The 11,610-nt window shown below is 38.8% G+C and overlaps 1 protein-coding gene across 1 annotated transcript; it reads right to left on the reverse strand.

The window, feature by feature from the left end:
- Nucleotides 1-849: 849 nt before the first annotated feature.
- On the reverse strand, nt 850-11,332 carry ccni2 (cyclin I family, member 2). The gene is made up of 7 exons (XM_044371030.1): nt 10,999-11,332; nt 9,767-9,923; nt 8,559-8,693; nt 7,974-8,048; nt 7,688-7,828; nt 3,580-3,867; nt 850-2,701 (listed from the first exon to the last, which is right to left on the reverse strand). The coding sequence occupies exons 2-7, from the start codon at nt 9,878-9,880 to the stop codon at nt 2,366-2,368; spliced, it is 1,089 nt and encodes a 362-aa protein (XP_044226965.1). The 5' UTR covers nt 9,881-9,923; nt 10,999-11,332; the 3' UTR covers nt 850-2,365.
- Nucleotides 11,333-11,610: the final 278 nt, after the last annotated feature.

An 11,610-nucleotide genomic window follows, 5' to 3' on the forward strand; every position in this document is an offset into this window, starting at 1 on the left:
TATATAGTCAAGCTCAACTTAATACACTGCTGTCAAGATATTAAATACTGGACATTCTCTCTCTGGTAATTATGGAAGCCCATTTCTGTCTGAAAAGAAAAAAAAGTTATGACAAGGAAGCAAAAAATTTCAACTTGGCCTGATAAAATGTTGTGATGGTAAGTCAAAATTTGGACTAAACCAAAGTGAGATGCTATGATTTTATAGGTTTTTAAATAATCTTTGTATCTGATAATTTACTTTTTCACAACTTTTGACCTTGGAAATCAAAATTCGGAGGTAAAGTTCAAATTAAATTTTGAGTCTCATCACCGTGAGTCTTGTCATCACTGAGGTTGCCAGACAACCAGTTGAGTTACTGCTCCCAGCCACAAAAAAAAAAAAAAAACACACAAATAAGCACAAAACATTGCAGTGTGTCATTTTTACAATTTGATTTCTGTACGGATTAAACAAACAAGATAAAACCTTAATTAGTGAGCTTTAGTGGTGCTCGTAGGCAGATTTTGTGTTAAGACTGTCAGCCAAGCTGCTTCTCTCCGTTTCCAGACAGTCTTTTATGCTCAATCTTACGCAACTCTTGCAAGAAAGTGAGTAAGCTCATCTCTCGAACAATTCCCCTAGCCCAAATCACATCAGTATAAATTTATCTTTATAGGGGAAGCACCTCGCTCAAAGGCACTCTATCTCAATGATAGGAGGGAGAACAAATGTTGTGAACTTCACGTAAGATTAAGATTTCCTCCATCTGGCTGAAGACTAAACCTGACAAACTTCCAGACAAAGAGAGGCTTCTTCATCTTGCTGCTTCCTCTTGAAATGGGAAAAAAACAAATCATTACACTTTAAAACTTTTGAAGTCATAGCTTTATTTCTGTGATTGACAAAAACAATAAGATATAGCTGCCTCAGTATCTGAAGTAATATGAAAAACAAACCCTTTACATTGGTCACCGGTGTAGCATCCAGCTCAACTGGATGAATCAAAACCAACCTTACAGCTGAGAGGACAGTAACCAGTTCACATTATAAAGATCGCATTGCTGAGCTTTACATCTGTCGGAAAACAGTAAACAATTTAAACAGCCTAAAGTCAAAAAAAAAAAAAAAAAAAAAAAAAAGACCAAAGTCTGTTCGATGTCTGTAGACTTCAACTGTTGGGCAGTGGAGGTAAAGTCCCTCTGGCCACACTGCATATTCAGCCGACATTAAATTACAGTTTATGGAAACGTTTTGTTACCGTCAGTAACGAGATGAAACTGAATACTTAAGCATCAATATTGTGATAATACTTTGACTATGATTATTGATGCTTTTATACAGTATACTCTAAGAAAAAAAATGTTAGAAAACATTGACGCTGTTTGACTAATCAGGTAATCTCTTGATGTCAAAATGACTTTTGTCATTCTATTCTAGTGTTGAAATAATCTCCCAAAAGGTGCTCTTGCTTGATATGTAACAATAATTGCATAAAGTAAAATCAACACAGGCTGAAATATTGATGAAATAAAAACATTTGCAGCATTTAGTTATGAAATTAAAGCTTTTTTGTCAAATGTAAATAACTGGTAAATAAAAAAAAAACAACTTAAAGTTGCAAAAAAATGTTTAGTACAAGTGAGTAAGAGATTCAAATAAAAAAAAAAGGACTTTGAAAAAATATTATTTGCATTAAAAAAAAGCATGTCTTTATCTCAAAGTGCTATGTGGCTCTGGGGGGAACCCTCAGCACCAAGATACCTCACAACAAACACAATCAGGATCCACTTTCAAACATAAAAAAAAAAGAAGCCATTCCTGACCTCAACCGCACTCAAAAAAAACCCCAACACACACACACACACATACACACAACTGCCTAAATCTCATCCTCATCCTTGACCTCCATCTCTTTAAACAAAAACCATATGTGGTAGATATAAAGGGCAGGTAGGTTAAAAAGTAGAAAAAAATATGGCAATATTAATAGATAGAGAACTTAAAATGGACCAAAAGCTCTGCTCACAGAGAGACATTCAATCTCAGTTCAGTCAGTCAAAACGATTCCCCGCAAACTGCCCGGCTGTCAACACAGAAAACAAGTTATGGCATCAGAATAACTTGGTCTGATCCACACACACACACCTCCAGATTCACATTTGGGTGTAAATAAGTGCACAGAAAGGCCTAAAACACTTAACTAAGTTTGACCTCAAGTTTTTTTTTTCTTTTTTCTTAAATCAAATCCTAATAATTACAATATGCGAGTGACTTTTGGATGAAACTTACAATTGTGGCCCTAAATTGTGCTAAATAACAGTGTATAGGACTTGGGAGCACTGTGCACTTATAAAAAAGGTGGACGGTGTGAGTAAATGTCCTGCTAGTTGACAGCGGGGTGCAGCGGTGGGCAGGGGGAGACGTTCTTCTGCTGGGAATCGAACAAACCCTCGACGTCACCTTTCCCCGCCTCCGGGGTCGTCTCCTCGTTATACAAACGCCTAAAACCGTCGTAATACTCATCCGAGTCCCCCAGCTTGTCGCTGCCGCGCTCCCTCCTGGCCTGTCGGAGGCGCAGCGTGGGGCTCCAGACTCTCTCTTCATCCTGGATCTGGGCGCTGTCGAAGATGTAGACGGCGTTGGTCGGCAGGGAGAACTCCAGGCTGTGTAGGTACTCGTCCACCATCTCTTTGCAGTGGATGAACTCGCCACTGTCAACCTGATAGAGAGGGTAACAAAGGAGAAAAAAAATTTTTTTGGGTCTCCGTAAAATAAAGGGTACGGTCTAGACCTTCTCCATTTGAAAAGTGCACTGAGATAACTTCTGTTGTGATCTGGTGCTACATAAATAAAACAGTTTACCTTTCAGAAGAAATGATCTCAGGGACAACTCTATAGGTTTTGAGTTTGAGAATAGAGGTATGAAAGAAAGCAAGAATGCTTTTCAACTCTACATGTGACGACAAAAGACTGAATACTGATGTTTTTCAACTGAAAGTACTTTTGTGACAAGTGCTGCATTGTGCGCACACATTTTAAGTTGTACACTTGTGTCAAAAGTTTTCCAAAACTACCCTTCACTTTACTACTTTCCTCAGTGTGATCATTATTCTGACAATGTTGGACTTGTAAAAGCTGACAAAAGGTGTGTCGAGCATCATTTGTTTTACTGAATGTTCTTTTAATGGGGTGCCTTTATCCAAAACACCCTCCATTATACTGCGCTGGGTAAAAAAGGTGAAGTTTGTATAAAAAGGTTGAAGAGAAACAATCAAGGGTTTTGAAAAAAATAGAAGGCATATCAACAGATAAACACAAGGACTGTCAGCTTACAAAACATTTGAAATCCACAGTGGATTGACAGTCAGGAGTGTAAATCTTGAATCAAACTTAAGAAAACATCATTTCCAGCTTCAAATAATCAATACATAAATCACTCTAGTGACTGGAGACAGCTTATTAGTAAATATATAATATATCACTGTTATGGAACTATAATATCAGCAAGTTGTCAATAGGACTCTTCAGACCTCAAATGGAGAACTATAATCGTAGTGCAGAACAAGGCTGCCCAACAGGCCCTAGCGATTCTCTTACTTGTGCTTTCTTCAGCAGGTCGGTAAAGACGGAGAACCAGTCGGGCGTGAGTGCCTCCAGCTCCAAAGTGATGATGGCCAAGGCCAACGTGGAGCCCTTGAACTGCCAAAGCTGGTGGCAGGCCATACAGTGCTGCACCTGCCTGGTCCACAGCGCCGCCTGGAAGTCCGGAGGCCTCTTCTGATGGCCTGACCTGGCGGGAAGCGAAGTGGGGTCCGTTGCCAAGTCCCAGCCGACACCGATGGACGGAATGAGGTGGGGGTGGCCGGAGACGAGCAGGGCGTGGAACTAGGACGGAGATGAGGAGGAGAAATTTAAGAGGAACGAGACCAAAATGTTAGCGTTATGATGTCATTGTCGTCTCATTGTCCATCCGTCGCTCATCCCTCACCTCTACTACTTCATAATTCACACCAACATCAAATACAACTGTGCATCTTACGTACAGCCATACAAAACAAAAAACAAAACAAAACAAAAAAATCATTCATCCCTTTGACCCAACCTTCACCCTCATTCATCCAGGACGTCACTCAGCAGTCTGTGATTCTCTGCTCCAGTGTCCGTAGCTGCATGATAAATCTCTGCAGGAGGACACTGAGCAACAGAGAATCTCAGGATCAGGTTTTCCTGATAACGACCCCCCCTCTTTGCCTGAGGAATCATAGTGAACTTGTTTGTATTGTATCATATGTGCAGTGCTTTTCTGTGTTCCCATTTGTAGGCAGGAACCATCAAACCCGACCTGAGTGGGGGCTCATTGTTAAAGAGACACATGGTAATTTCTTCATAAAAAAGCATCTGCAAACAGACTGTTAGTTAGCTTTATTAAAACCAACACATGCTCGCTTTGTGTTTTGGTTTAAAAAACCGCTAACAAGTGACTGGATAAAAAAAAAAAAAAAAAATCACACACTAGATTTCGAAATATCAAGGCATTCTTCGGTGGTTTGTTTGTTACACTTAAATGTCTTTTATGTTTATTTCATTCATGTAGCTCATTTGCTTTAGTTTGTCTCTTACTCTGTAGCAAAATAAGCCATGGTTTGTGAAGAAAAAAGGGGAAATTACTGAGAGGCAGATTCAGCAATGTGGTGTCAAAGTCAAAAATAATCCCTGAAACAGTCGCTCTCGACTTCCTAAACCCTTCTTCAGTCTCTTCCTCCTTCTAAAATGTTTCATCTTTAATCCATTTTGGAAAAAGCAGGGAAACGTAGCAAAACAACAATAACAAAACTACATTTGACAGTTGTGATACAGTCCCAGAAAGTTTTTGCATCACAGAGCTGATTCTGCCTTTCAAAAAAAAGAGTCTTACAGAGGCATCTCTGTAAATCCTTTTATTTATTCATATCAAAGTGTCATGGTGAAGAGTCTGTGACAAATTATTGATAGATTTTATTGATTGCTGTTTTATAGACAAAGAAGAACTATTTAGGAAAGGTAATACAGAGTCGTTTCTTCAGGGGGAATGTAATTGTGAGATAACAGTATAGTCAGAAAGTATTTATTTAAATATATTTATTTGAATAGTATAAGAAAAGAGAGAAAATGTCTTTATTTTATTATTGTTTTTATTAATACATTATGTCTCTTTATTTTAAAAGTCTTGGATTTTGTAATACCTAAAAGGTGAATTGCTAGGACAATAATAGATTCACAACAATAACCCCACACACTGTTAACCTGTGACACCGATATCAGTCAGATCCACTAACTGCAATAGTCGTGCAGGTTTTTTTTGTTTTGCAGAAGGTGCTAAAAATCAGTCTGATGCCATGTTCAGAAAATGCCACCACGTCTGTGCCAAGCTGCTTTTTGGTTTGTGGCTTTAAGAAAAAAACGTATCAGTCCTCCACCAGTCTCTATATCACGCTGAACTAATGCTGTTATGTGTCGAGGGAACGAAGGTCGTCCTTTGATCTGGAAGGAGATTAATGACTCACAGAATGCACAACAAGATTTCACAAATCAACTGGGGGGGGGGGGGATTTCCTCCGCAAGTCAATCAAAAAAAAATCACTGTCAGATGTATTTTACAGAGGACGTGTATGAGGATTTATGGTATTCCTCAAACTGCGAAACATTTGAATAGTGTGAATCGCTCCGATGTGCAAACTTTATTTATGTCAAGAAACTTACAGGCTGTATTCATAAAGCATCTAACTGCTGGCCTACAATCTGTTCTGCCTCCTCATTCACAGTTAGAGCTAGTTTTTAATCCAAATTACCTTTTTGTTGTGCTTTAAAGATTTTTCTGTGGTTTAAGAGGAAAACACAGGAGGGATATCTGCCACTAAGTGTCATTATCAATTAATCTGCCAATTATTTGATTAATCGTCGCTATGAAATGTTAAAAATGGTGGAAAAAAAAAAAAAATGTCATTCACAATTTCTCAGAGCCCACTATGATGTTGTCAATTTACTTGTTATGCCCGACCAACAGTTCAAAATTATTGTCATAAACAACAGCAGTCCTATTTGAGAAGCTGGAATCAGAGTCTATTTGGCATTTTTGTTTGCAACTTTACTCCCATCTCCTCAAACTTTAAAGCTTATGGTGGACAATAATTTAATATCATTCACTGATTTTCAGTGGATTTGCATCGTAACTATATTATTTTGTCATATTGTTTTACAGAAATTCTGTTGTCCAAATTATTGATTCCAATCTACTTTCATTATTAAAAATGTGATTTTGCATACATTTTCTATACCGGATATTTAAAAACAACTTTGTCCTTTCAGCCATGTTGCTCAGTTAAGTGAAGCCCCTCAATAGCAGGCAGTTTAGATACTGATCTCTAATCATTGACTTCTCAGTAAAAGCGTAATGAATACAGCCTTGGGCCACAGCATGATGGGATCTAAATGATGAATGATAAATGATGTGTGTGCGTATGTGTGTTTGTTGACTGTTCAGGCAGTGGTTGCCGCCTCGGGCAATGATTTGTTTACCAATTACACAATTGTGTACAGATCCATGCTGTGAGACAATATTGTGCCATAAACTAACTAACACAGCACAGGATTTTTGAACAGTGATAAGCCTGCTTTGAAGTTAGAAACCGTCTTAATCCACAGCATGCTATTGATTCGCTATCGACCCACATCATCTACGTTTTTTCTTAAGTTAACTTCGCACACCTCCCTCTGATGGCCGCGCGGTTTGGGTTTCCACTATAGAGCTGCGAGTATGAGTTAGTCAGAAGTGCCTTGGCCTGATATGCAACACGCCTGTTATTTTGCTGGCAGCTTGCAAACGCAGTCTTACATAGTTAAAAGAATCTCATACTACTCTGTTCAAACCTTGCGCTGAAATGTGTCCTTGTTGCTTTTTGTCCACATACGCGCAAATACGCTGAGTTATAACTTGGGTTTGTCCAACGTGTGGTTTTCAAGTCCGGTTCTGTCACTTTTACACTGAAGCTGCAGATAGCCAACAATGTAAATATTTAAATAGAGTGGAAAAAGAAAAACTCAGCATTTAGACCTTGATGTGAGACACTAACGCTCTTGTGGAAAGCAGTGATTTTTAGGGTTAGCAGTTATTTAAAGCAAGGTGATTTATTCTGTCTATTAGATTTGACCTTTAAAATCAATGTATAAAAACACTGAGTAAAGAAATTAAAAATGTCTTCAGGTTTAGCAGACGGTTTTATCACAGTCGAGTCAAATCATATTATTGGTGGATAAAATTAACTGGCTGACAGTTTGAAAACTAAATGTAAATATTCGAATCGGACTCTTGGGAGGCATGATTTTATTTTCCGATATTGGCTGCAGTGATTAAACGTGTAGACACACTCCAACCAGGACTGAATGCAGTTTATAATAATAATAATTGCACAATGAGTCAAATCAAATAAATGCACAATCTCTCTTTGGACCAATTCTTTACTGTTGGGGGGGGGGTTTGTAAGCGAGCATGACGGTTTAACGATGGTGTGCTTTTTGTACTGCTGTGTTTTTTAAGGCACGACCGGCACCTGAACTCACGAAGCATCTCACAGTCCGGCCAGCTAACTGTGAGATGCTCTGACTAGCTCAGGTCCCGCCCTAAAAAACACTCATGTCTGTCTGTCTGTCTGCTGAATTTTAAACTTACTATGTGAATGAAGTCGACCGGTGTTGCCGTGTACAAGTCCCAGTGCAGCTTGTCTAGAATGATCCTCTCCATGCGAAGAATCTCCGCTGTTGAAAAGTTGCATCCGCTCTGCACAACCAGGTCTCTAACAGAGCCTATTACCTGTTTAAACAGACACCAACAAAAAGGGAAGCAAATAAAAACGTATTGTTTTGAAATAGCACGGAAGTGGGCGTTTTTCTTAAAAAGCGTATTATTTTGTTTGTCTGACATGACTGTTTTTGTGGATCCTCAGGGGAGATCTTACCTCATCTTCCTCGTTGATTTTGGCAGCCAGGACCAATGAGGTAAAAGCAATGCATTTCAGGTATTTTGGTTGGGCCTAAAAAAGTAGGAAAAACCAGAAGAAAAACATTAGGGATGCTAAGTTAAGTAATGTAAGCTGTGTTGACTGAAAGGTCAGACCACACATTATCATGATGTAAAAGAGTTTGATTTTTACAGTACAGTGGCTGTTCTGGGTCAAAATTTAAATACACTTTTATACTGTCAAACTTGCAAGTAAATGAACTAAAGTAAAGATATGATTATTCACGTTTCACTGTGCAGCCCTATTCAGTACAGTCTGACGTCAGATACAGATTTAATGTATTGCTTTCATTGACTGCAGACTTGGACCATTAGCTTAGAGGTTTAATGGACCAATGGAGGAAAACAGAACAAGACGTCCCTTCTTCCTGGGTGATAATGGTAATTGTGCTTTCGTTGCTGTACTGTGCAGTCATTTGTACAGGTTTTATAGTAATGGGAAAAATCTTCATTACTTATATTTATTCTAGATACTGGACAAAATGGATGTTGCAAAGCATTATGTTATGTTGTAGCCGTCTACCTTGACAGTGGACAGCAGTCTGTTGAGGACACAGACTCCCAGTGCAAAGGTCTCTGGACAGAAGTGGAACAGTCTGCTCATCTCACCGAGCCAAAGGATCATTTCTTGGTGTTGGGATGAAGAGATGTCAGCGCCCTGAGTGGTCAGAGGAGACAACACTGATTAATGACTGATACCTGCATGAAGAACTAGAAGCCAGATGTTTTTAAATGTAAATAGTCAAACAGGCCTTTTCCACTGAGGGAACTTAACAGCCTGCAACCTGGAGCTTCCTTTACCCTGAACTTTAAAGAACTGGTAAAGCTTTGGTGCTCATTCCTGCCTTATGCTCACTATATTTTACAAACCAGAACATTTTGGACATGAGTCACTGAAAAGGAGACACTACTTTGGATGTAAAGGGGACACCGAGACAAATGCTGTTTCATACATAAGCAAGTGTAGTTGTGGGACAGACAAGTTGACTATCAGTTGGTTTCCTTTCACATTTACACATCAGCTGAAAAGATGTTGAATAATCAATTAGTAAAAAAAAAAAAAACGACAAAAATAATCTACAACTACTTTGATAATCAATTAATCAAACATTTGATGGTTCCAACTTCTCCAATGTGCAGATCTGCTGCTTTTCCTTGTCTCACACTAAAGTATAAGGCTGTTTGAAGACATCACCAGGGACTTAAGATGTTCATTTTCACTATTTTCTCATGTTTTATAGACAAAACAATTAATCAGTTAATCAAGAAAATAACAGAATAATCTAATCAAAACAACAGTTAGTTGCAGCCCTAATTTACACAATCTCTTAAACATTAAATTAATGGAAGTGCCTCACCTGCAGTAGGAGGCCGAACTCCAATTATAATATCTAAGATACACCTAAATTACTGTTAATCCCGTTTACTCACTGATTCACTGAAATATTCATTTCACCATCACTGGAAGTGAGCTGGTATAATTTCCATATTCCACTGGTGTTTCTCAAAATGAATTTGTCCCACATAAATCCTGTCATTTCCTGTCACATAAGAATTGTTGCCGTCTCATTTTATTGAGGATCATTATTGATTTTTTGTTGACCTCACTCCCTCTCTGTTATCACAAAAAAACTCTTCAGCACAATGATCCTGTTATTGGTACCTTTAAACAAGCTGTAAATGCAAAATCATTCTCTGTTTTTATGCACGTGTGTCCACCACTTTTCTCACCTGGATGCATCCGTTCTTGAAGACAGGTGCCTTCCACAGGCGAGCCTCCCTGACCAGAGCGGCCTCCAATAGGCCGACCAGCCGCCGGCCTTCTGCAGCTCCTGGGTTCTTCATCGCCACCACAGTACAGGCCAGGCTGCACCCAAGGCACAAACACCTGGTGGAGAGGAAGAGGAAGAGAGGAGGAAAGAGACAAGAGATTACAATGGGAACACATTGGTTTACACTTAAAATGCCTTTATCACACTTCCCCTTCATATAAGGGTCTCTTAATGCATTCTCTCAGATGTCAAACAATACTGATAGCTCATTCTGTTGTTATACCCTTATGTAATGCGCGTTTCACTTGGTCTACAACTAACGATTATTTTCATTATTGATTAATCGATTAGTTGTGTGGTCAATAAAATGATAGAAAATGGTGAAAAATGTTGATCACTGTTTCCCAAAGCCCAAGATGAAGTCCTCAAATGTCTTGTTTTGTCCACAACCCAAAGTAATTCAGTTTACTGTCACAGAAGACTAAAGAAACCAGAAAATATTCACATTTTCGAAGCTTTATTTATTTCTTAAAAACTGGCTCAAAACAATTACTCAATTGTTAAAATAGTTGGCGATTAATTTAATTGTTGGCAACTAATCGATTAATCTACATTTCACCTTCATTTTCATATTACAGGTTTGATGAAGATGCGAGATGAGGGCTTTGGCTCCCTTTTACAGAGGTAAACGAAACTAAAACAAAAGGGATTTATTGGCAGAAAAGTTTAGAACTGCGAAAACATATTTTATCTGTTGACCCAAAACAGCTTTTAAAAACAGGTATAAACAAGTCCCACTGTCCACAATTCGTCGATTTAGGGCGCCAGTCAATGTAATCTGGTAAACAGTCACCACAGCAGCTGCTCTGTGCTGAAGGAGCCAAAAATGCAGCAGGAAATACTGAAGGCAGCGCTCAGTTTGTTAAACAATAACGCCATTTTTCAGACTTTGCAGGCGCGGCACCCCAAGATTGACAAACTATAGACTTAAATTTAAAATGCACAGTTTAAAGTATTAGTATATGACTTGTTTATGTCTGTTGTGGATGAAATACAACACAGAAGGAATCCAGGCGGGATACCGCGCTGCAGCTGCTGCAGCCTCTTGCACAGTTGCTGCAGCAGACAAACAAAAAAAAAACATTTTTCTTCCTCTTTTGTTTGTTTTTTTTTACTATAAAACAGTCTTACCTCTTGGATTTCAAAAGCAGAGTATCTCTTCGACGGCATGTGCATTTATACGGTTTTTTAATTAGTCCATATCCACCGAAAGCAACAAACAAACACCAGTGAGATGCTGTTAGTGGAAACGATCTCGGACAAAAAAACCTTGTTTCGCAAAGAATATCCAGAAAGCAGCCACATTATATAAAAAAGAGCGAGTAAAACAAAGAATAAAGTAGCGCGAAGTGGCTCAAATAACTGGGGCAGAGGCAGAAATAAGCGCAAAAAAAGAGAGAAAAAGGCAGGAAGCAAAAAATCAGAGAGGATTGAGGGCAGCTGTGTTTTGAACGCTCCGGACTCCGCCCCGCTGTGACGTCACTCCGTCTATAAAGCAGAAATGTGTTAGTGGGTCAGACATACGGGACCCTTCACACAAAATGGTCGAGCTCACACTGAAAATGGAAGATTTTTGTATTGTGTGACATCAACAATATGTTTGTTCAGGTGCAGGAGTATAAAAGTCCGCCTTTGGGTTTACTCTCTTTATCTGATATGAATCTATTTGGGAGAAAGATATCTGCTGTTTATTTTCCTCTGCTTCAAGCTGATTATTCCTACAGTGGTTTTTTCATAGTTTGC

The sequence above is a fragment of the Thunnus albacares genome, chromosome 13 (genome assembly GCF_914725855.1).
Source record: "Thunnus albacares chromosome 13, fThuAlb1.1, whole genome shotgun sequence".
NCBI classification, from domain to species: Eukaryota; Metazoa; Chordata; class Actinopteri; order Scombriformes; family Scombridae; genus Thunnus; species Thunnus albacares.

Bases quoted from the DNA above. Each gene is read 5' to 3' on its own strand.
- ccni2 (XM_044371030.1), bottom strand. From the start codon at position 9,880: ATGAAGAACCCAGGAGCTGCAGAAGGCCGGCGGCTGGTCGGCCTATTG. The intron at 7,829-7,973 runs GTAAGATCTCCC...CTGTTTAAACAG, and splicing joins AAATCAACGAGGAAGATGAG to GTAATAGGCTCTGTTAGAGA. The intron at 2,702-3,579 runs GTAAGAGAATCG...CCTCTCTATCAG, and splicing joins ACCTGCTGAAGAAAGCACAA to GTTGACAGTGGCGAGTTCAT.